Genomic DNA, 26,002 nt, shown 5'->3' with positions numbered 1-26,002 from the left:
CCCCATTCTTTAGTCCAGGTTACTGCTGGGATCTAAATGCTGCTAGGAGACACAAAGAATCGCTATATAGCGTAGTATATTTCCGTATGTGGGATTAAATTCAGTTATCACACAAAATTTATATGCGTACCAGATAAATATTTGCATATCAGTATGGATATTGTATCCAGGTCTTCATCTAGGAGATGGTAATCAGATCGCCCTTGGAAAATATGTGAAAGCTCAATTCACGAAACACTGATCCGGGCTGCGACCACATTATGTAGTAAAGTATTTTTTGTTGAACTGGACGAGCGCACTGATCTACTGATTTACAATATTTGATTTAGGATTGTTTAGTTTGTACCATTACTTTTGGTCCCTTAAAAAGTGGGAGGCACATATAAAAACCTTTTAATTCCTACACCGTTCACCTGATTTTGATGTATATACCCTCAAATTAAAGTGGAAAGTCTGCAGTTAAAGCACATCTTGTTTGTTTAAATTCAAATCCATTGTGGTGGTGTATAGAGCCCAAAATATGAGAATTGTGTCGATGTCCCAATATATATGGACCAGACTGTATATTGCATGGGTCTGGGACTCAGGGTCGACAGCACAAAGGTCGACATGCTTCAGGTCGACACCAATTGGTCGACACACATTAGGTCGACAGGGTCAAAAGGTCGACAGGAACAAGGTCGACATGGAAAAAGGTCGACATGAGGTTTTTATGTTTTTTTGGTGTTGTTTTCTTCGTAGAGTGACCGGGAACCCGAATTAGTGCACCGCGTCCCCTCGCATGGCTCGCCATGCTTCGGGCATGGTGCCTTCGCTCCGCTACCGCTTCGCTCGGCACACTTTACCGTTCCAATCGTAGTCCACGTGGATCGTTAAGTATGAAAAGGTTCAAAAAAAGAAAAAAACTCATGAAAAACTCATGTCGACCTTTTTCCATGTCGACATTGTTCCTGTCGACCTTTTGACCTTGTCGACCTTTTGACCCTGTCGACCTAATGTGTGTCGACCTAAAGTGTGTCGACCTTTGTGCTGTCGACCTGGAGTCCGGATACCATATTGCATGAAGCATAGGAGATAGGATTGACCCTTGAGGAACATTGCATGACAGCGATTTAAATGGTTCCATATTTGGGTAATGTCTAATATGTTCAACAAGAGCGGATTTATTTCTCTCACAGCATGAAAACGGCTTCTCACCTGTGAAATCGCTGATGTGTAACAAGACCTGATTTCTGTCTAAAACATTTCCCACAGTTAGAACAGGAATATGGCTTCTCACCAGTGTGACTTCTCTGATGTGTAACAAGATTTGATTTCGATGCAAAACATTTCCCACACTCAGAACAGGAATACGCCTTCTCACCAGTGTGACTTCTCTGATGTTTAACAAGATTTGATTTATTTGTAAAAAAATTCCCACACTCAGAACATGGAAATGGCTCCTCACCAGTGTGACTTCTCTGATGTGTAACAAGATCTGATTTCTGTGGAAAACATTTCATACACTCAGAACAGGAATACGGCTTCTCACCTGTGTGACTTCTCCGATGACTAACAAAAGATGATTTGTATGCAAAACATTTCCCACACTCAGAACAGGAATATGGCTTCTCACCTGTGTGACTTCTCTGATGTGTAACAAGATTTGGTTTCGATACAAAACATTTCCCACACTCAGAACAGGAATACTGCTTCTCACCTGTGTGACTTCTCTGATGTGTAACAAGATTTGATTTCGATGCAAAACATTTCCGACACTCAGAACAGGCATACGGCTTCTCACCTGTGTGACTTCTCTGGTGTTTAAAAAGAGACGATTTATGTGCAAAACATTTCCCACACTCAGAACAGGAATACGGCTTCTCACCTGTGTGACTTCTCTGATGTTTAACAAGATTTGATTTATTTGTAAAAAAATTCCCACACTCAGAACATGGAAATGGCTCCTCACCAGTGTGACTTCTCTGATGTGTAACAAGATCTGATTTCTGTGGAAAACATTTCATACACTCAGAACAGGAATACGGCTTCTCACCTGTGTGCCTTCTCTGATGTTTAAAAAGATCCGCTTTCGATGCAAAACATTTCCCACACTCAGAACAGGAATACGGCTTCTCACCTGTGTGACTTCTCTGATGTGTAACAAGATTTGATTTATTTGAAAACAATTTCCCACACTCAGAACATGGAAATGGCTTCTCACCAGTGTGACTTCTCTGATGTGCAACAAGATCTGATTTCTGTGGAAAACATTTCATACACTCAGAACAGGAATACGGCTTCTCACCTGTGTGACTTCTCTGATGTGTAACAAGATATGATTTTGATGCAAAACATTTCCCACACTCAGAACAGGAATACGGCTTCTCACCTGTGTGACTTCTCTGATGTTTAAAAAGATCTGATTTCTGTGCAAAACATTTCCCACACTCAGAACAGGAATACGGCTTCTCACCTGTGTGACTTCTCTGATGTGTAACAAGATTTGATTTATTTGTAAAAAATTTCCCACACTCTGAACATGGAAATGGCTTCTCACCTGTGTGACTTCTCTGATGTGTAACAAGTTGTGATTTATATGTAAAACATTTCCCACACTCAGAACATGGAAATGGCCTCTCACCTGCCTTAGCTGGCTGATGAGTAATACGGTTTGTGTTCTGTGTAAAACATTTAGCATCTATAGAACAGGGAAACTCTGTATCTAATCTCAGAGCTGTAATAGATGCACCAATATCAGAGTGATCAGGAGAACATTTCCCAGGATCAGAGGGATCAGCTGATAGAGCTGAATGTATAATAGGGGTAATGGGATTATCTCCTGGAGAATCCTGTCTACTGTCATTATCTGTTATTTCACAATACGGGGATAACATTAGATGTACTTCTGAGATATTCCGGCTTGTGGGTCCATCTGCTGGAAATAAAATACATTAATATATAAAATGAGCAGACAAGACCCAGGATGTAACAAGATACAATATATAATTCTATAACTGCCATTTTCTTTTACCTGTAATCAGTGCTTTTATGTTTATTAAAAAAACAAAAGATAGGATGCTTAGACTGGAGCTTGATCAACACTGAAGGCTCAAGTGGGATTACTAGAGGTGACATGGATGCTCATGTGGGATTACAAGAGGTGACATGGATGCTCAAGTGGGATTACTAGAGGTGACACAGACGCTCATATGGGATTACTAGAGGTGACATGGACGCTCATGTGGGATTACTAGAGGTGACGTGGGCGCTCATGTGGGATTACTAGAGGTGACGTGGGCGTTTATGTGGGATTACTAGAGGTGACGTGGACGCTCATGTGGGATTACTAGAGGTGACATGGACGCTCATGTGGGATTACTAGAGGTGACATGGACGCTCATGTAGGATTACTAGGAGGTGACACAGACGCTCATGTGGGATTACTAGAGGTGATGTGGGCGCTCATGTGGGATAACTAGAGGTGACATGGACGCTCATGTGGGATTACTAGAGGTGACATGGACGCTCATGTAGGATTACTAGGAGGTGACATGGACACTCATAGGGGATTATTAGAGGTGAGATGGACGCTCATGTGGGATTACTAGAGGAGACATTGGCGCTCATGTGGGATTACTAGGTGACATGGGCGTTCATGTGGGATTACTAGAGGTGACATGGACGCTCATGGGGATTATTAAAAGTGACATGGACGCTCATGTGGGATTACTAGGAGGTGACATGGACGCTCATGTGGGATTACTAGGTGACGTGGACGCTCATGTGGGATTACTAGAGGTGACACGGACGCTCATGTGGGATTACTAGAGGTGACACAGACACTCATGTGGGATTAATAGAGGTGACATGGACGCTCATGGGGGATTATTAGAGGTGACATGGACGCTCATGTGGGATTACTAGGAGGTGACATGGACGCTCATGTGGGATTACTAGAGGTGACATGGACACTCATGTGGGATTACTAGAGGTGACACGGGTGCTCATTTGGGATTACTAGAGGTGACACGGGCGCTCATGTAAGAATTACTAGAGGTGACATGGATGCTCTTGGGGGATTACTAGGAGGTGACATGGACGCTCATTTGGGATTACTAGAGGTGACATGGACGCTCATGTGGGATTACTAGAGGTGACACAGACGCTCATGTGGGATTACTAGAGGTGACGTGGGCGCTCATGTGGGATAACTAGAGGTGACATGGACGCTCATGTGGGATTATTAGAGGTGACATGGACGCTCATGTGGGATTACTAGGAGGTGACATGGACACTCATAGGGGATTATTAGAGGTGAGATGGACGCTCATTTGGGATTACTAGAGGAGACATTGGCGCTCATGTGGGATTACTAGGTGACATGGGCGTTCATGTGGGATTACTAGAGGTGACACGGGGACTCATGTGGGATTACTAGAGGTGACATGGACGCTCATGGGGATTATTAGAGGTGACATGGACGCTCATGTGGGATTACTAGGAGGTGACATGTGGGATTACTAGGTGACATGGACGCTCATGTGGGATTACTAGAGGTGACACGGACGCTCATGTGGGATTACTAGAGGTGACACAGACACTCATGTGGGATTAATAGAGGTGACATGGACGCTCATGGGGGATTATTAGAGGTGACATGGACGCTCATGTGGGATTACTAGGAGGTGACATGGACGCTCATGTGGGATTACTAGAGGTGACACGGACGCTCATGTGGGATTACTAGAGGTGACACAGACACTCATGTGGGATTAATAGAGGTGACATGGACGCTCATGGGGGATTATTAGAGGTGACATGGACGCTCATGTGGGATTACTAGGGGGTGACATGGACGCTCATGTGGGATTACTAGAGGTGACATGGGCGCTCATGTGGGATTACTAGAGGTGACACAGACACTCATGTGGGATTAATAGAGGCGACATGGACGCTCATGGGGGATTATTAGAGGTGACATGGACGCTCATGTGGGATTACTAGGAGGTGACATGGACGCTCATGTGGGATTACTAGAGGTGACATGGACGCTCATGTGGGATTACTAGAGGTGACATGGACACTCATGTGGGATTACTAGAAGTGACACGGGCGCTCAAGTGGGATTACTAGAGGTGACACGGGCGCTCATTTGGGATTACTAGAGGTGACATGGATGCTCTTGGGGGATTACTAGGAGGTGACATGGACGCTCATTTGGGATTACTAGAGGTGACATGGGCGCTCATGTGGGATTACTAGAGGTGACACGGACGCTCATGTGGGATTGCTAGAGGTGACGTGGGCACTCATGTGGGATTACTAGAGGTGACATGGACGCTCATGTGGGATTACTAGGAGGTGACATGGATGCTTATGTGGGATTACTAGAGGTGACAAGGGCGCTCATGTGGGATTATTAGAGGTGACATAGACGCTCATTTGGGATTACTAGAGGAGACATTGGCGCTCATGTGGGATTATTAGGTGACATGGGCGCTCATGTGGGATTACTAGGAGTTGACATGGACGCTCATGTGGGATTACTAGGAGTTGACATGGACGCTCATGTGGGATTACTAGGTGACATGGGCGCTCATGTGGGATTACTAGAGGAGACATTGGCGCTCATGTGGGATTACTAGGTGACATGGGCAATCATGTGGGATTATTAGAGGTGACATGGACGCTCATGTGGGATTACTAGGAGGTGACATGGACGCTCATGTGGGATTACTAGGTGACATGGGCGCTCATGTGGGATTACTTGAGGTGACACGGGCACTCATGTGGGATTACTAGAGGTGACACGGACGCTCATGTGGGATTACTAGAGGTGACAGACACTCATATGGGATTACTAGAGGTGACATGGACGTTCATGGGGGATTATTAGAAGTGACATAGACGCTCATGTGGGATTACTAGGAGGTGACATGGACGCTCATGTGGGATTACTAGAGGTTACATGGGCGCTCATGTGGGATTACTAGAGGTGACACAGACGCTCATGTGGGAGTACTAGAGGTGACACGGATGCTCATGTGGGATTACTAGAGGTGACATGGACGCTCATGTGGGATTACTAGGAGGTGACATAGACGCTCATGTGGGATTACTAGAGGTGACAGGGGCGCTCATGTGGGATTACTAGAGGTGACATGGATGCTCTTGGGGGATTACTAGGAGGTGACATGGACGCTTATGGGGGATTATTAGAGGTGACATGGGCGCTCATGTGGGATTACTAGAGGTGACATGGATGTTTATGTGGGATTACTAGAGGTGACATGGATGTTTATGTGGGATTATTAGAGGTGACACGGGCGCTCATGTGGGATTACTAGAGGTGAGGAAGGCGCTCATGTGGGATTACTAGAGGTGACATGGACATTGCTATAATAAAACACCAAAGAAGAGAAAGTGCTGTCCTGTTTGCGCACTAATAAATAATATATAACCTTTATTAAGTACAGTAAAGTATGTAAGATAAATCGTTGAAATATTAAACACAAAGTTAAGTGTATAAAGAGCTGAATAAAGTAATAAAAATAAGATTTTGACTTCCGGTTCCGGCTGCAATGCACTAGCAGCGTGAGGACAGAGCTCCGCTGCCACCCGCCGGAAAAATACATTTAAAAGGTTGAAAAACCTCCACTACTGCCCGTTCGCCCCCCTTACACATCAGGGGAAAGGTTCCTGACCACCATGGACCGCTACTTAGCCTCCGCTACGCTCTCAAAAAAAGAGCAAAAACGGGAAAAAGAAAAACGCCGCATGGAGCTCAAAATGGCGCTGGACGCGGAGACGCCGACGACGGCTCCCCCTCCTCCCTCTTCCAACCCAGCAGCGGAACCAGAGAGAACTGTGGCTCCCACGGTGCATACTGGCCCCGCTCCGGCTGCAAAAACTGCAGATCAGGTACTTTTTACACCTGCAATACCTGTTACATATGAAGATATGGTGGGGGCGATACGTGAGGCTATGGGACCCCTAATTAAAGCCCAGACTGAAGATATTAATAAACAATTGACCCAGCTTACACACCGGGTATTGCAAACGGAGCAAAGGGCGGGAGAGATGTTCCAAGACGTATCTAAGCTTAAACAAGACATGACACATATCACTCGATCACACCATCAGATCTGGAACAAGCTGGACGATTTGGAAAACAGGTCGCGCAGATCGAACCTACGAGTAGTGGGACTGCCGGAAACTCTGCGGGGTGCAGAACTGTATACCTTCCTCCGTACCACGCTACCAGATCTGTTACAAATCACTGACTCATGTCGTGATATGGTTATAGAAAGAGCACACAGGGTAGGTGCCCAGAAAAGCTACGAAGGAGCCAGACCCAGAGTAGTGCTGTTTAAATGTCTTAATTTCCTGCACAAAGAAGAAATATGGAGGGCGTCCCGAAAAACACGAGGACTCATGTGGGAATCACATAAAGTTTTAATCTTCCAAGATTATTCAGTGGAACTCTCAAAAGCAAGAAAAGCGTTCTCCCCAATATGCTCTAAACTGGTGCAACTTGGTAGAAAATTCTCTTTACTATACCCTGCTAGACTCCGCATTTACTCAGGCACCTCCTTTACAGATTTCCTCTCGGCAGAGGATGCGGATGCATTCTTAAATGAGGAAGAGGATTCTACACGATCACAAGAAGACGCACCTGAGGACATTTAATCCCTCATGACCACACTCCTTTGCTAACTGGAATACTTTCCTAATGCTACTATACAGGTTTATACAGATATACATGATTATTTACATAGGTATGGCTCCCTACTGTCAATATAGCAATATAGCTTTATACTGCTACCTTTACACCCTATATGGAAAAAGAAAAAAAAAAAAAAAAAAAAAAGGGGATGCCAGCAGAATCTCCAATATAATATGTCTGATAATAAGATATTATGCCCTGGTATGTAAGGATCTTTATTACTGAGACCATACCCCCCTTAGAGGAACGGGCTGTACAAATATACAAATTTATTTCTTATTACCCGGCGGGGTAGGCGAGAAGCTCTTTCTCCTCTTTCATGGTTATGTTAATACCACCCCCGTTTAACCCCGGAAGTTGTTCAATTTCGTTAAGAATGTTCTTATTGATTGTTAGTTCTCTGATTTTCAACTATGACGCCTTGCTGATAGATAGTCAGCAATGGACTCTTCTTTTCTGGCGTTGCTATGATATGTGGAACATTGATTCTACATTTCTTTCTCTATACTTTCTAACCCACTCCCTTTCTTTCTCCCCCCACCCATCTCCTAATATCAATATAACTCGGCGGAGTAATGTATACCTATGTTTAAAGTTATACCAGATGTATTCTTATATTGTGATAATTGACCTATCCTTGAACATATACTTATACAATAATGGTTAAATGACTGCGATAAAAATAGGATCTTGGAATATAGGAGGGATCAACTCACCACATAAAAGGAAAAAGGTTCTGTTGTACCTAAACAAATTAAAAATAGACTTAATATATCTACAGGAAACCCATTTAAGGGAATCTGAGATGCTTAAACTGAATTCCCTTTCGTGGAAACTGATTGCCTCCTCCCCATACACATCCAAGGCCAGAGGTGTAGCTATCCTAGCTAAACAACATATTAGAATAGAAATAAAAGAAACAATAGTAGACCCGGAGGGTAGATATGTGATTTGTAAAATTCTTTTGGATAAAAATGATTATTGTTTATGCAACTTGTATGCCCCAAACACAAATGTGCAACCCTTTTTGCAAAATATATACAAATTCTCACACCTTTCTCAGATATCCCTATCATAGTGGGGGGCGACCTTAATGCGGTATCTTCTCTGTTATTAGACCGACAGCTTCCCAGGCGAAAGAAGGTCAAACTACCTAAAAAAGGTATTCCATGGTTCACAAAAACAATGAACCTGATAGATATATGGAGAGCTCTCAACCCAACAGACAAGGCATACACATGCCTCTCAGCGGCACATGGCACGCTATCTAGGATTGACTACCTGTTACCCTCTGCAACATTAATGCCCTATATAAAAACAGTTGGTATCGAACCCATCACGATATCTGACCACGCAGTGATATGGTTGAACATGACACTACAGACGGATAGAGGCCCTTTTCGATCATGGAGGTTCCCCTCATCAATGGCATTATCCCTTGATTTTAGAGAGATGCTCACTGAGACCTGGGACACCTATGTGACTAATAATGAAAATACCTTAATGGAATCACCACAATTATTTTGGCAGGCATCTAAAACGGTCCTACGAGGAGAAATCATTTCCTATACTTCCAAAATATATAAAAAACTACAGACTGACTTTCTCCATGCCCAACAACTATTAACAGATAACTTCCAAACATATAAAACTAACCCGACACTGATAAACAAGGACAATTACTCGAAGGCAAGGGTGGAATTTGAGAGTCTATTAGCCAAAATGGAATCCCGTCATACCTTTAAAAAAGACGCCAAATTTCACCGCTTTGGCAATAAATCGGGGAAACTCCTTTCTAGTTTACTGAGAGGACAAAGATCACCTATGCTGGTACACCCTCTAAAAACAGACACAGGTTCGCTCACAACAGATAGCGCTCAGATCTCTCAGATAATGCAGACATTTTATGCAAACTTATACTCAGAACCTCCAAGACCAGAACCAGATGCAAAATTATTCTGGGACAATTTACCAATACCCCAGCTAGATGAAAATCATAGAGAACAACTGAGCTTGCCTATATCTGAGACGGAGGTATCCAAGGCCATTGGGAATCTTAAAGCCGGAAAGGCACCAGGCCCAGATGGCCTTACTTCTGAATACTATAAATTACTGGTCCCTAAGCTAACCCCCCTACTTACTAAGGTATTTAATAATATTTTGACCAATGGGAAACTGCCATTATACTTTAACTCGGCAGTGCTTAATGTCCTTCCCAAACAAGGAAGAGACCTATCTGATCCAGGGTCTTATAGACCAATATCCTTGCTCAACTTAGACTATAAAATCCTAACCAAAATATTAGCGGAAAGGCTTAAACTAGTGCTGCCCACCCTAGTACATTGCGACCAAACAGGATTTATAGCGGGCAGATCCTCGGTGGTCAACATAAGAAAAGTATTAACAGCTATAGATATATCCCAACGTGAGAATCCCAAGACCCCTGCAGTGATTTTATCATTGGATGCGGAAAAAGCCTTTGACATGGTGCATTGGGAACACCTGTTTGACACAATGCAAAGATTTGGCATCCCCCAAGACTTTATAAGCTTCATTAGAACATTATATAACAACTCTAACACCCATATTCTATGCAATGGATACCTCTCTCCAGCATTTTCTATATACCGGGGCACCAGACAAGGATGCCCACTTTCACCTTTGCTGTTCGCCCTGGCCTTGGAGCCTCTCGCTATTGCCATCCGACAATCACCCACATACCAAGGTATTAAGTCTAGAGAGGTAGATCTTCGCATTTCACTGTTCGCAGATGACATGTTGCTATTCGCCTCAAACCCACACGAAACACTACCTGTAGTATTTAGTTTGATAACTGATTTTGGGAAATTTTCAGGATATAAAATAAACATTCAAAAATCTGAACTCATCCCCTTAAATGGAAAACCCACATACCTGGCATCATTAGGCCCGCTCCATAACCTAAAAATAGCCACTACGGCAGTAAAATACTTAGGCATTCAGATACCAGTGAAAATACACGACTTATATAGACTTAACTACACCAAAGTAATACTCGACATGTCAAAAAAAATACACACATGGAGATACCTACCACTATCAATGTTGGGTAGGACAGCATTGATTAAATCGGTACTCTTCCCCCAACTATCATACATGATCCAAATGTTACCGATACGTTTATCCAAAGCAGATATTACCCTGGTTGAGAAGTTATTCAGTAAATTTATTTGGAAAGAAGGGAAAAGTAGGATTTCCAATACACACCTGAAATTACCACGTACAAAAGGTGGGATCGGCCTACCAGATATCCTACAATTCTCACACTCGGTCCATTTTAGATATATACTAGATTGGCTATATGAAAGAAGTGTTTACACACTGTATCCTCTAGACTGTGCTGTGATGGCTCCATTCTCCCCAGGAGCTTTATTACATATGCCCGAAACAAAAATCCCTCTTGCTACTCGAAATAGTTTCCTGTTTAGGGACACATATGCTGCCTGGAAAGCACTAAACAGACGGTTAAATAGAAACTATACCTTTTCTATTTTATTGCCACTATGGGGCAACCCTATGTTCTTACCTGGACTAAATGACGCAGTCTTTTATAGACTACAAATAAAAGGCATAAGAAAAATAGCAGATGTGTTTGACCCAGGAGGCGCTATGCTATCTTTCACGGAGGTACAAGAAAGATACGGAGTACATAGATCCGCCTTTTATGCATACTTACAAATCAGACATTATATTTCATCAATATCAATAGACATGACTACATTACCACGCACAGATCCTCTATTCTTTATTATGAAAGGAGCAGACAATAGATCATATAAGACAAGACCATTATATCATAAACTGATTACTGTAACATATGAAAAAATACAAAAACAAGTTATTACATCATGGGCACAATTTATTCCCAGAATAGATGACTCAACCAGTATATTTGATCAATTTGACGAAACGATAAGATTATTACAAGCTTCTACACTGCAAGAAATACACATAAAAACAATTTACAAGGCGTACATCTCACAAACTCAAAGGAAACATTTTGTCCCAGAAGAATCTGGAAAATGCTTGAAATGTTTTCATTCTTCAGCCACATTTTTCCACAATTTCTGGGAATGTGGAGTTATAAAGAAATTCTGGAACAAAATAGTTCAATATATTAAACACACTTACGATATTAAAGCTACTCTTATCCCACAAACCCTATTATTAGCTGATTTTACGCCTTGGAAATTAGATAAAAGACATACACACTTATACCCATTATTAACATTAATAGTCACCATATCCAAACAAGTTATTCTCAAACATTGGATTTATAAGACTGCTCCCTCCTTGCGAGAAGTACACCAGAAAATGTTGAGGATTTTATATTATGATAGGTACTATACTCTCCCAAACGTAGAGAAGGGTATACCTCTATTCTATAAAAAATGGAGACCATATATCATCACTTTATCACAAGATATACAAACCCGTATTTTCGCACACCTGGGGTCCAAAGAATGGAATCAACATAAGCAAATACTATATGTTGGCTGACCTTTGATGAGAGTGAACATTGGCCGATTAGAGCTTATTGTCACATTATGTTGGCCCTCTATGTGTTAAAACCCTTATACTACTGTATAAATATATAAAGGTGAGACATATCATTACCTGAGTTAAGATTTTAGTATGAAAACCACCAAAAGGACACAGATTGTACATCCTTCTGCCTTTTGCCTTGATAGGTCAAGACCTTCATTATCGCATCAACATTAGAAATTAGTAAAAGATTATGGATATCTTTGCTCCCCTTTTGTTACAGATTTCATAGTTCAAACCTCCCCCCCCCCCCCCTCAACTGCTTCTTTCTCTATCATTCCCTTCTCTCCTTCTACTCTATTCTATCTCTCTCTTTAAGCCTCTGTAAGTTAACTTTTACCTCTCCTAATTCAAAGACTTTATGTTTATGCTTAAATATACCAACATGTGTATGGTGAAGCACAAGATTACAGACTACTAAACAATGAGTATCCCAGAGTTAGATGAAACCATATATTATAACAATGTTTGTCAGATTGTGTATCATTATCTTTTTCTACGATGACTATGAGTATGTTGGTTCTTATTATGTGAAATGAATCTCTATGAAAAAATAATAAAAAACGTTTATGACAAAAAAAAAAAAATAAGATTTTACTCACAGGTAATTCTATTTCTCGCAGTCCGTAGTGGATGCTGGGACTCCGTAAGGACCATGGGGAATAGCGGCTCCGCAGGAAACTGGGCACATCTAAAGAAAGCTTTAGGACTACCTGGTGTGCACTGGCTCCTCCCACTATGACCCTCCTCCAAGCCTCAGTTAGGATACTGTGCTCTGAAGAGCTGACACAATAAGGAAGGATTTTGAATCCCGGGTAAGACTCATACCAGCCACACCAATCACACCGTATAACTCGTGATACTATACCCAGTTAACAGTATGAAATATTAACGGAGCCTCGTAACAGATAGCTCAACAATAACCCTTTAGTTAACAATAACTATATACAAGTATTGCAGACAATCCGCACTTGGGATAGGCGCCCAGCATCCACTACGGACTACGAGAAATAGATTTACTGGTGAGTAAAATCTTATTTTCTCTGACGTCCTTAGTGGATGCTGGGACTTCGTAAGGACCATGGGGATTATACCAAAGCTCCCAAACGGGCGGGAGAGTGCGGATGACACTGCAGCACCGAATGAGAGAACTCAAGGTCCTCCTCAGCCAGGGTATCAAATTTGTAGAATTTTGCAAAAGTGTTAGACTCTGACCAAGTAGCAGCTCTGCAAAGTTGTAAAGCCGAGACCCCTCGGGCAGCCGCCCAAGAAGAGCCCACCTTCCTCGTGGAATGGGCTTTTACAGATTTAGGATGCGGCAGTCCAGCCGCAGAATGCGTAAAATGAATTGTGCTACAGATCCAGCGAGCAATAGTCTGTTTTGAAGCAGGAGTACCCAGCTTGTTGGGTGCATACAGAATAAACAGCGAGTCAGTTTTCCTGACTCCAGCCGTCCTGGAAACATAGATTTACAAGGCCCTGACTACGTCCAGTAACTTGGAATACTCCAAGTCCCTAGTAGCCGCAGGCACCACATTAGGTTGGTTCAAATGAAAAGCAGATATCACCTTAGGGAGAAACTGAGGACGAGTCCTCAATTCCGCCCTATCCATATGGAAAATCAGATAAGGGCTTCTACATGACAAAGCCGCCAATTCTGACACACGCCTGGCCGAAGCCAAGGCCAACAGCATGACCACTTTCCACGTGAGATATTTCAAATCCACGGTTTTTAGTGGCTCAAACCAATGTGACTTTAGGAAACCCAACACCACGTTGAGATCCCAAGGTGCCACTGGAGGCACAAAAGGGGGCTGAATACGCAGCACTCCTTTAACAAATGACTGAACTTCAGTCAGTGAAGCCAGTTCTTTCTGAAAGAAAATTGACAGAGCCGAGATCTGGACCTTAATGGAACCCAATTTTAGGCCCATAGTCACTCCTGACTGTAGAAAGTGCAGAAATCGACAAAGCTGAAATTCCTGTTGGGGCCTTCCTGGCCTCACACCAAGCAACATATTTCAGCCATATGCGGTGATAATGTTTTGCAGTGACATCTTTCCTGGCTTTAATCAGCGTAGGAATGACTTCCTCCGGAATGCCCCTTTCTTTTAGGATCCGGTGTTCAACCGCCATGCCGTCAAACGCAGACGCGGTAAGTCTTGGAACAGACAGGGCCCCTGCAGCAGCAGGTCCTGTCTGAGCGGCATAGGCCATGGGTCCTCTGAGATCATTTCTTGAAGTTTCGGATACCAAGCTCTTCTTGGCCAATCCGGAACCACAAGTATAGTCCTTACTCCTCGTCTTCTTATTATTCTCAGTACCCTGGGTATGAGAGGTAGAGGAGGGAACACATAAACTGACTGGTACACTCACGGTGTCACTAGAGCGTCCACAGCTATCGCCTGAGGGTCCCTTGACCTGGCGCAATATCTTTTTAGCTTTTTGTTGAGGCGGGACGCCATCATGTCTACCTGTGGCCTTTCCCAACGGTTTACAATCATTTGGAAAACTTCTGGATGAAGTCCCCACTCTCCCGGGTGGAGGTCGTGCCTGCTGAGGAAGTCTGCTTCCCAGTTGTCCACTCCAGGAATGAACACTGCTGACAGTGCTAACACGTGATTTTCTGCCCATCGGAGAATCTTTGTGGCTTTTGCCATCGCCATCCTGCTTCTTGTGCCGCCCTGTCGGTTTACATGGGCGACCGCCGTGATGTTGTCTGACTTAATCAGTACCGGATGGTTTTGAAGCAGTGGTCTTGCTCGACTTAGGGCATTGTAAATGGCCCTCAGCTCCAGAACATTTATGTGTAGGGAGATCTCCTGGTTTGACCATAGTCCCTGGAAGTTTCTTCCCTGTGTGACTGCCCCCCAGCCTCGAAGGCTGGCATCCGTGGTCACCAGGACCCAGTCCTGTATGCCGAATCTGCGGCCCTCTTGAAGATGAGCACTCTGCAGCCACCATAGCAGACACACCCTGGTCCTCGGAGACAGGGTTATCAGCCGATGCATCTGAAGATGCGATCCGGACCACTTGTCCAACAGGTCCCACTGAAACGTTCTTGCATGGAACCTGCCGAATGGAATTGCTTCGTATGAAGCTACCATTTTTCCCAGGACTCGCGTGCAGTGATGCACCGACACCTGTTTTGGTTTTAGGAGGCCTCTGACTAGAGATGACAGCTCCTTGGCTTTCTCCTCCGGGAGAAACACTTTTTTCTGGTCTGTGTCCAGAACCATCCCCAGGAACAGTAAACGTGTCGTAGGGATCAGCTGTGACTTTGGAATGTTTAGAATCCAACCGTGCTGTTGTAGCACTTCCCGAGATAGTGCTACCCCGACCAACAACTGCTCCTAGGACCTCGATTTATCAGGAGTTCGTCCAAGTACGGGATAATTAAAACTCCCTTTTTTCGAAGGAGTATCATCATTTCTGCCATTACCTTGGTAAATACCCTCGGTGCCGTGGAGAGACCGAACGGCAGCGTCTGGAATTGGTAATGACAGTCCTGTACCACAAATCTGAGGTACTCCTGGTGAGGATGGTAAATGGGGACATGCAGGTAAGCATCCTTGATGTTCAGAGATACCATGTAATCCCCCACGTCCAGGCTTGCAATAACCGCCCTGAGTGATTCCATCTTGAACTTGAATTTTTTTATATATGTGTCCAAGGATTTTAAATTTAAAATGGGTCTCACCGAACCGTCCGGTTTCGGTACCACAAACAGTGTGGAATAGTAACCCCGTCCTTGTTGAAGTAGGGGCACCTTGACCATCACCTGCTGGGAATACAGCTTGTGAATTGCCTCTAGCACAGCCTCCCTGCCTGAGGGAGTTGTCGGCAAGGCAGATTTGAGGAAACGGCGGCGGGGAGACGTCTCGAATTCCAGCTTGTACCCCTGAGATACTACTTGAAAGATCCAGGGATCCACCTGTGAGCGAGCCCACTGACCGCTAAAATTTTTGAGTCGGCCCCCCACCGTACCTGGCTCCGCCTGTGGAGCCCCACCGTCATGCGGTGGACTTGGAGGAAGCGGGGGAGGACTTTTGCTCCTGGGAATTGGCTGTATGCTGCAGCTTTTTCCCCCTACCTCTGCCTCTGGGCAGGAAGGACGCACCTTTTCTGTACCTGATAATACGGTGCTTTCTTTGGCTGTGAGGGAACATGGGGCAAAAACTTTGACTTCCCAGCTGTTGCTGTGGAAACTAGGTCCGAGAGACCATCCCCGAACAACTCCTCACCCTTATAAGGCAAAACTTCCATGTGCCTTTTAGAATCTGCATCCCCTGTCCACTGCCGAGTCCATAACCCTCTCCTGGCAGAAATGGACATTGCACTTATTTTAGATGCCAGCCGGCAAATATCCCTCTGTGCATCTCTCATGTATAAGACTGCGTCTTTAATATGCTCTATGGTTAGCAACATAGTGTCCCTGTCTAGGGTATCAATATTTTCCGACAGGGAATCTGACCACGCAGCTGCAGCACTGCACATCCATGCTGAAGCAATAGCTGGTCTCAGTATAATGCCTGAGTGTGTATACACAAACTTCAGGATAACCTCCTGCTTTCTATCAGCAGGTTCCTTTAGGGTGGCCGTATCCAGAGACGGTAGGGCCACCTTTTTTGACAAGCATGTGAGCGCTTTATCCACCCTAGGCGGTGTTTCCCAACGTGACCTATCCTCTGGCGGGAAAGGTTACGTCATTAGTAACCTTTTAGAAATTACCAGTTTCTTATCGGGGGAAGCCCACGCTTCTTCACACACTTCATTTAATTCCTCAGATGGGGGAAAAACTACTGGTAGTTTTTTCTCCCCAAACATAATACCCCTTTTTGTGGTACCCGGGGTAAGATCAGAAATGTGCAACACATTTTTCATTGCCTCAATCATGTAACGAGTGGCCCTATTGGACATTACATTTGTCTCCTCATCGTGGACACTGGTATCAGTATCCGTGTCGACATCTGTGTCTGCCATCTGAGGTAGCGGGCGTTTCAGAGCCCCTGATGGCCTTTGAGACGGCTGGGCAGGCACGAGCTGAGAAGCCGGCTGTCCCATATTTGGTACGTCGTCAAACCTTTTATGTAAGGAGTAAACACTTTCACGTAATTCCTTCCACAAGTCCATCCACTCAGGTGTCGGCCCCGCAGGGGGTGACATCACATTTATCGGCATCTGCTCCGCCTCCACATAAGCCTCCTCATCAAACATGTCGACACAGCCATACCGACACACCGCACACACACAGGGAATGCTCTGACTGAGGACAGGACCCCACAAAGCCCTTTGGGGAGACAGAGAGAGAGTATGCCAGCACACAGCAGAGCGCTATATAACACAGGGATCCCACTATAACTGAGTGTTTTTTCCCTTATAGCTGCTTATATTATATATACTGCGCCTAAAGTTAGTGTCCCCCCTCTCTTTTACCCTTCTGTAGTCAAAACTGCAGGGGAGAGCCTGGGAGTGATCCTTCCAGCGGAGCTGTGAGGGAAAAATGGCGCCAGTGTGCTGAGGGAGATAGCCCCGCCCCTTTTTCAGCAGACTTCTCCCGCTTTTTCTGGAACTCTGGCAGGGGTATTTTTACACCTATATAGCCTTCCTGACTATATATGGTGTATATTTGCCAGCCAAGGTGTATTATATTGCCCTCAGGGCGCCCCCCAGCTCCCTGCACCCATCAGTGACCGGAGTGTGAGGTGTGCATGAGGAGCAATGGCGCACAGCTGCAGTGCTGTGCGCTACCTTGTTGAAGACCGAAGTCTTCTGCCGCCGATTTTCCGTTCTTTCTTCTGGCTCTGTAAGGGGGACGGCGGCGCGGCTCCGGGACCGGACGATCGAGGTCGGGCCCTGTGTTCGATCCCTCTGGAGCTAATGGTGCCCAGTAGCCTAAGAAGCCCAAGCTAGCTGCAAGCAGGTAGGTTCGCTTCTTCTCCCCTTAGTCCCTCGGTGCAGTGAGCCTGTTGCCAGCAGATCTCACTGTGAAATAAAAAAACTAAAATATACTTTCTTTCTAGGAGCTCAGGAGAGCCCCTAGTGTGCATCCAGCTCAGCCGGGCACAAGATTCTAACTGAGGTCTGGAGGAGGGTCATAGTGGGAGGAGCCAGTGCACACCAGGTAGTCCTAAAGCTTTCTTTAGATGTGCCCAGTCTCCTGCGGAGCCGCTATTCCCCATGGTCCTTACGGAGTCCCAGCATCCACTTAGGACGTCAGAGAAAAACCATTGGGTTTTAATTGATAAAATGCTGGTAATGTGGTGGGGGGGGCTGCAGGCTTAAATGCATCAGTCAATACGTGAACTAATGCTCCACTGTTTATTATTGTTAGTTAATATAGTGAGTGCAGAGCCCCAGTGATTTGATTTAAACAATGTGGTCGTACACTGTGTTGCACCCCAAATCTAGGAACGGCGAGTGCTGTGGATTAGTATATTATGGGGTTGTGAGGACCCCGGGTTCATGTGTGCATTATTCTCGCCTATCGCTCATCTCCGCCTTGAGAAAGGCAGCGATTACACTTCTGCGCGGCGCCCCAGGGTCACTACCGAGTTCCCAGATCACACAGTAAGAACGCAATAGCAAGGTACAATGGCACCTTTATTTTCATACACACTAATTATACAGGAAAATCCGTAACACACTTTGTACAATATATACAGGTAGCATTAATAATGATTACGATTAAGATTATATAAGAGAAAAGAACCACACAAAGCAACAACTCCTGCCCCTACACAGTCACTAGCCACCTCAGGGAATACTTGTGTTTGGCGACTCCTTACGGATACTGGTTTGCTGATCCCGGCCGCATGGCCTGATGGTCCTCTACCATGCAGAGGTAGGGTGTGCTGACCAGTCACCCGGCTCCAGCCGGCACACCAGTCACACACCTGGGACAGCTCCCGATGGAGCTAACGCTTAACTGTAGACGGGACCCTCTCCACAAAGCCAGGTCTCTAGACAAATGGGCTGACAGGATCTCTCGACTCCTGGCAACAGCCTGCGTTTCCTTAGTCAGGATGCCCTTCTAATCTCTCTGCGGGCCCTTTTGAAACCTCCTAAACTCCCATGATGCTTTGCTCACCTGGTGATGCGGCAGAGTGTCCTGATTGGAGGAATTTTCAATCCTCATATGTAAAAGTGTCTAGGAACACCAGGTTGCCCCCTGTGGCTTTGGAGTCCCTAAGTCTACTGGAAGGCCATCCAGAACAATGGGCACTAATTATGAAGATAGGAAGGTTGGCTGCCCTCTGGCCATAACCTGAGTGGAAGTTAACCCCGTATAGTCATTTGTGATGTCACAGCCTCCTCAGCTAAGTGATGCTTCCTGTGAAGGGGGTTGGGGTGGGGGCTGTGACAGGGGGGGCTCAGCCCTGCACTTTTGGTATATCACCCAGCCAGATGTCTCTGACCGTTTACCTGGCTGGGCACCCACCTGACACCAAGCACTGACCCCCATTAGTGCTATCCAATACAATCACACATATACATTTCATAGGCATTGTGTAGAGAGCAAATCAGGGCTAGAAAGATATTCCCTGAGAGTCACAAGCATATAAAGAAAAGGGACAATCACCTAAATACATATGTCCACTGCATACAGTAATATGGGGTATACAGCTCAGATACGAATAACAGCTGGGTGCTATACAGGATAAATACAGTTATCTCTGGCATTCTGCCATCACTACTGAAGCGCAGGACCAGGCTGGCCAAAAAATACGCGACGTGACGTGGGCATGGCTACGTTCCGTCACAGGGGTATATGCAATTGCGGTCGAATTTCCGGCTGGAATTCGACTGTTTTTTAATTCAACAGTCACACACCCTCCCGCGGGGACCCGAATTCGTCATTCAATAAAAAACGGACTCGACAGTCCCGCTGTCGAAAAACGGACCAATTGACGATAGTGTGCGTCCTGGATTTGACTTCATGGACGGCACAAAGGTGTCTAAAAAACCCTGAAAAAAATTGCACGGGGTCCCCACTCCTAAGCATAACCAGCCTCGGGCTCTTTGAGCCGGTTCTGATTGTAAAAATACGGGGAAAAATGACAGGGGATCCCTCGTATTTTAACAACCAGCACCTGGCTCTGCCTCTGGTCCTGGTGCAAAAAATACGCGGGACAAAAGACGTAGGGGGACAAAAGACGTAGGGGTCCCCCGTATTTTTCACACCAGCACCGGGCTCCACTAGCTAGAGAGATAATGCCACAGCCGGGGCACACTTTTATACCGGTCCCTGCGGCCGTGGCATTAAATCCCCAACTAGTCACCCCTGGTCGGGGTACCCTGGAGGAGTGGGGACCCCTTAAATCAAAAAGAGATTTTAAACCTACCGGTAAATCTATTTCTCCTAGTCCGTAGAGGATGCTGGGGACTCCGTAAGGACCATGGGGTATAGACGGGCTCCGCAGGAGATAGGGCACCTAAAAGAACTTTGACTATGGGTGTGCACTGGCAACTCCCTCTATGCCCCTCCTCCAGACCTCAGAGAACTGTGCCCAGAGGAGATGGACACTACAAGGCAGGATTTGGAAATCCAAGGGCAAGATTCATACCAGCCCACACCAAGCATACCACGTAACCTGGATCATACATAACCAGTTAACCGCATGAACAAAAAACAGCAACGGTCCAAGACAGATTCCAACTGTAACATAACCCTTATGTAATCAACAACTATATACAAGTCTTGCAGAGTTTCCGCACTGGGACGGGCGCCCAGCATCCTCTACGGACTAGGAGAATGATAAAGTCAATTATTACCTTGGAACATTAGCTATATACTTTTTATGGACTAAGTACGCAAGTGGCGCATAGAGTACCGTAAGGGTACGCACTTAGCGTAGCAGACGCTAGACCGAGGGCGCGATGCACGAGCGACACGTACGTTCGCGGGCTTACGTTTAGTATCGAGCACACTATAGGCGGCCGAGCACCGTAATGCTACGCTATTAGCGTAGCGGACGCTGTGTCCGAGAGTGGGACACGAGCGGCGCAGACGCTCACTGAATGACACACAGTAAACCTTGCTAACAACACACTGTAAGGGTATGCTTATACTGTAAACCTTAGTGCTGTAATACTACAATGATGTAACGCTTATTGACCTTGATAATAAGAAAGCTGTTTGAGCGATTGAGACGCTCAGAAACCCTATGTAATAAATGGTGAAATACACAAGACCTGATAAGGTTCCAACACCTTCGTAAATACCTTTAGTATGTAAAAAGGGGAAAATAAGATGTTACTCACCGGTAAATCTTTCTCGTAGTCCGTAGTGGATGCTGGGAACTCCGGAAGGACCATGGGGAATAGCGGCTCCGCAGGAGACTGGGAACAACTAAAAGAAAGCTTTTAGACTACCTGGTGTGCACTGGCTCCTCCCTCTATGACCCTCCTCCAAGCCTCAGTTAGGATACTGTGCCCGGAAGAGCTGACACAATAAGGAAGGATTTTGAATCCCGGGTAAGACTCATACCAGCCACACCAATCACACCGTATAACTGGTGATACATAGTAACATAGTAACATAGTATCTGAGGTTGAAAAAAGACAATTGTCCATCGAGTTCAACCTATTTGTGGTGTCCTCTGCATGATGATTTGACTAAATAGTAACTATAATGCATGACTATGCACCATACCCCTGGATATCCTTATCCAATAGGAATTTATCTAACCCATTCTTAAAGGTGTTGACAGATTCCGCCATTACAACTCCCTCGGGCAGGGAATTCCAAACACGTATTGTCCTTACCGTGAAAAAGCCTTTACGCCGTATTGTGCGGAATCTCCTCTCCTCTAACCTGAGCGAGTGTCCACGAGTCCTCTGTGTTGATCTAACCAAAAACAGGTCCCGCGCAAGCTCTGAGTATTGTCCCCTTATATATTTGTAGATGTTGATCATATCCCCTCTTAGTCTCCGCTTTTCCAATGTAAACATGCCTAGTCTTTCAAGCCTTTCCTTGTATTCCATCGTCTCCATGCCCTTAATTAGTTTGGTCGCCCTCCTTTGTACCTTTTCAAGCTCCAGGATATCCTTTTTGTAGTACGGTGCCCAGAACTGTACACAGTATTCAAGGTGTGGCCTCACTAGTGATTTATATAATGGGAGTATAATACTCTCGTCCCTAGCATCAATACCCCGTTTTATGCATGCTAATATCTTATTAGCCTTCTTTGCTGCAGTCCTACTTTGGGTACTACTGCTTAGCTTGCTATCTATGAGGACACCTAAGTCCTTTTCCAGTACAGAATCCCCTAGTTTTACCCCATTTAGTAGGTAGGTGTAATTTTTGTTCTTGTTACCACAGTGCATTACCTTACACTTGTCTGTGTTGAAGCGCATTCTCCATTTGGCTGCCCATGCTTCTAATTTAACTAAGTCGTTCTGAAGAGACTCGGCATCCTCCTCTGTATTTATAGCCTTACACAATTTGGTATCATCTGCAAAAATTGACACCATGCTCTCTAGACCTTCTGTTAGGTCGTTAATGAAAATATTGAACAATAGCGGTCCTAATACTGAGCCTTGCGGCACACCACTTAGCACTTCAGTCCAAGTTGAAAAATATCCATTAACCACAACGCGCTGCTTCCTATTATCTAACCAGTTTTTGACCCAAGTGCATATTGTGCTTCCTATCCCTGATTCTTGTAGCTTGTATATAAGTCTCATGTGTGGTACAGTATCAAACGCTTTGGCAAAGTCTAAAAAGATTACATCCACGTCTTTACCCTGATCTAGGTTTGCGCTTACTGTTTCATAAAAGCCAAGTAAGTTGGTTTGACAGGATCTGTCCTTCATAAACCCATGTTGATTCCTTTTAATGACCTTATTGGTTTCAAGGAACTTCTGAATACTATCTCTTAGAATACCTTCCAATACTTTCCCCACTATAGATGTAAGACTAACTGGTCTATAATTACCTGGTTCAGCTTTACTTCCCTTTTTGAATATAGGCACTACTTCCGCTATACGCCAGTCTTTGGGAACCATACCTGATATAACTGAATCCTCAAAGATCAGAGATAGCGGTTTTGCCAGTTCAGAGTGAAGCTCCATTAGAACCCTTGGATGAATACCATCGGGCCCTGGTGATTTATTAATCTTTAAATGTTTTAATCGGTGACAGACTACTTCCTCGCTTAAATAAGTACCTATCAGTGTGATATTGATACTATACCCAGTTAACAGTATGAAGTATAACTGAGCCTCTCAACAGATGGCTCATAACAATAACCCTTTAGTTAGGCAATAACTATATACAAGTATTGCAGACAATCCGTACTTGGGATGGGCGCCCAGCATCCACTACGGACTACGAGAAAAAGATTTACCGGTGAGTAAAATCTTATTTTCTCTGACGTCCTAGTGGATGCTAGGAACTCCGAAATGACCATGGGGATTATACCAAAGCTCCCAAACGGGCGGGAGAGTGCGGATGACTCTGCAGCAACGAATGAGAGAACTCAAGGTCCTCCTCAGCCAGGGTATCAAATTTGTAGGATTTAGCAAACGTGTTTGCCCCTGACCAAGTAGCAGCTCGGCAAAGTTGCAAAGCAGAGACCCCTCGGGCAGCCGCCCAAGATGAGCCCACTTTCCCCCGTGGAATGGGCTTTTACTTATTTAGGATGTGGCTATCCCGCCACAGAATGTGCAAGCTGAATCGTGCTACAGATCCAGCGAGCAATAGTCTGCTTCGAAGCAGGAGTACCCAGCTTGTTGGGTACATGCAGGATAAATAGCGAGTCAGTTTTCCTGACTCCAGCTGTCCTGGAAACATCGATTTTTAGGGCCCGGACTATGTCTGGCAACTTGGAATCCTCCAAGTCCCGAGTAGCCGCAGGCACCACAATAGGTTGGTTCAAGTGAAAAGCTGATACCACCTTAGGGAGAAACTGGGGACGAGTCCTCAATTCTGCCCTATCCATATGGAAAATCAGATAAGGGCTTTTACAAGACAAAGCCGCCAATTCTGATACACGCCTGGCCGAAGCCAAGGCCAATAACATGACCACTTTCCACGTAAGATATTTCAGATCCACGGTTTTAAGTGGCCCAAACCAATGTGATTTTAGAAAACTCAACACCACGTTGAGATCCCAAGGTGCCACTGGAGGCACAAAAGGGGGCTGAATATGCAGCACTCCCTTAACAAATGTCTGAACTTCAGGCAGTGAAGCTAGTTCTTTCTGGAAGAAAATCGACAGAGCCGAAATCTGGACCTTAATGGAACCCAATTTTAGGCCCATAGTCACTCCTGACTGTAGGAAGTGCAGAAATCGACCCAGGTGAAATTCCTCTGTTGGGGCCTTCCTGGCCTTACACCACGCAACATATTTTCGCCAAATACGGTGATAATGGTTTGCAGTTACTTCTTTCCTGGCTTTTATCAGCGTAGGAATGACTTCATCCGGAATGCCCTTTTCCTTTAGGATCCGGTATTCAACCGCCATGCCGTCAAACGCAGCCGCGGTAAGTCTTGGAACAGACAGGGTCCCTGCTGTAGCAGATCCTGTCTGAGCGGTAGAGGCCATGGGTCCTCTGATATCATTTCTTGAAGTTCTGGGTACCAAGCTCTTCTTGGCCAATCCGGAACCACGAGTATCGTTCTTACTCCTCGTCTTCTTATTATTCTCAGTACCTTTGGTATGAGAGGCAGAGGAGGGAACACATAAACCGACTGGTACACCCACGGTGTCACTAGGGCGTCCACAGCTATCGCCTGAGGGTTCCTTGACCTTGCGCAATATCTCTCTAGTTTTTTGTTTAGGCGAGACGCCATCATGTCCACCTGTGGCCTTTCCCAACGGTTTACCATCAGTTGGAAGACTTCTGGATGAAGTCCCCACTCTCCCGGGTGTAGGTCGTGTCTGCTGAGAAAGTCTGCTTCCCAGTTGTCCACTCCCAGAATGAACACTGCTGACAGTGCTAAGACGTGATTTTCCGCCCATCTGAGAATCTTTGTGGCTTCTGCCATCGCCATCCTGCTTCTTGTGCCGCCCTGTCGGTTTACATGGGCGACTGCCGTGATGTTGTCTGATTGGAACAGAACCGGCTGGTTTTGAAGCAGGGGCCTTGCCTGACTTAGGGCATTATAAATGGCCCTCAGTTCCAGAATATTTATGTGTAGGGACGACTCCTGACTTGACCAAAGTCCTTGGAAATTTCTTCCCTGTGTGACTGGCCCCCAGCCTCGTAGGCTGGCATCCGTGGTCACCAGGACCCAGTCCTGTATGCCGAATCTGCGGCCCTCTATAAGATGAGCCGTCTGCAGCCACCACAGCAGAGATAACCCTGTCTCCAAGGACTAGGGTATCAGCCGATGCATCTGAAGATGCGATCCTGATCACTTGTCCAAGAGGTCCCACTGAAAGGTTCTTGCATGGAACCTGCTGAATGGAATTGCTTCGTAGGAAGCTACCATTTTTCCCAGGACTCGTGTGCAGTGATGCACCGATACCTGTTTTGGTTTCAGGAGGTCTTTGACTAGAGATGACAGCTCCTTGGCCTTCTCCATCGGGAGAAACACTTTTTTCTGTTCTGTGTCCAGAACCATCCCCAGGAACAGTAGGCGTGTGGTAGGAACCAGCTGTGACTTTGGAATGTTTAGAATCCAGCCGTGCTGTTATAGCACTTCCCGAGGTAGTGCTACCCTGACCAACAACTGCTCCTTGGACCTCGCCTTTATAAGGA

The 26,002-nt window shown here is 45.4% G+C and overlaps 1 protein-coding gene across 1 annotated transcript in view; it reads right to left on the bottom strand.

Moving 5' to 3' along the window:
• Positions 1-1,089: 1,089 nt before the first annotated feature.
• LOC134983267 (uncharacterized) overlaps positions 1,090-26,002 on the bottom strand; it is a 569,154-nt gene continuing 544,241 nt past the window's right edge. Inside the window, exon 12 of the mRNA XM_063948990.1 lies at positions 1,090-2,917. Within this exon, the coding sequence (XP_063805060.1) occupies positions 1,194-2,917 (1,724 nt within the window). The 3' untranslated portion in view covers positions 1,090-1,193. The remainder of the gene's footprint in view (positions 2,918-26,002) is intronic.

The sequence above is a fragment of the Pseudophryne corroboree genome, assembly GCF_028390025.1.
Source record: "Pseudophryne corroboree isolate aPseCor3 chromosome 3 unlocalized genomic scaffold, aPseCor3.hap2 SUPER_3_unloc_11, whole genome shotgun sequence".
Taxonomy (NCBI): domain Eukaryota; kingdom Metazoa; phylum Chordata; class Amphibia; order Anura; family Myobatrachidae; genus Pseudophryne; species Pseudophryne corroboree.
Note: the sequence above shows the minus strand (reverse complement) of the source record. Positions and strands in the feature narration are given on the sequence as shown.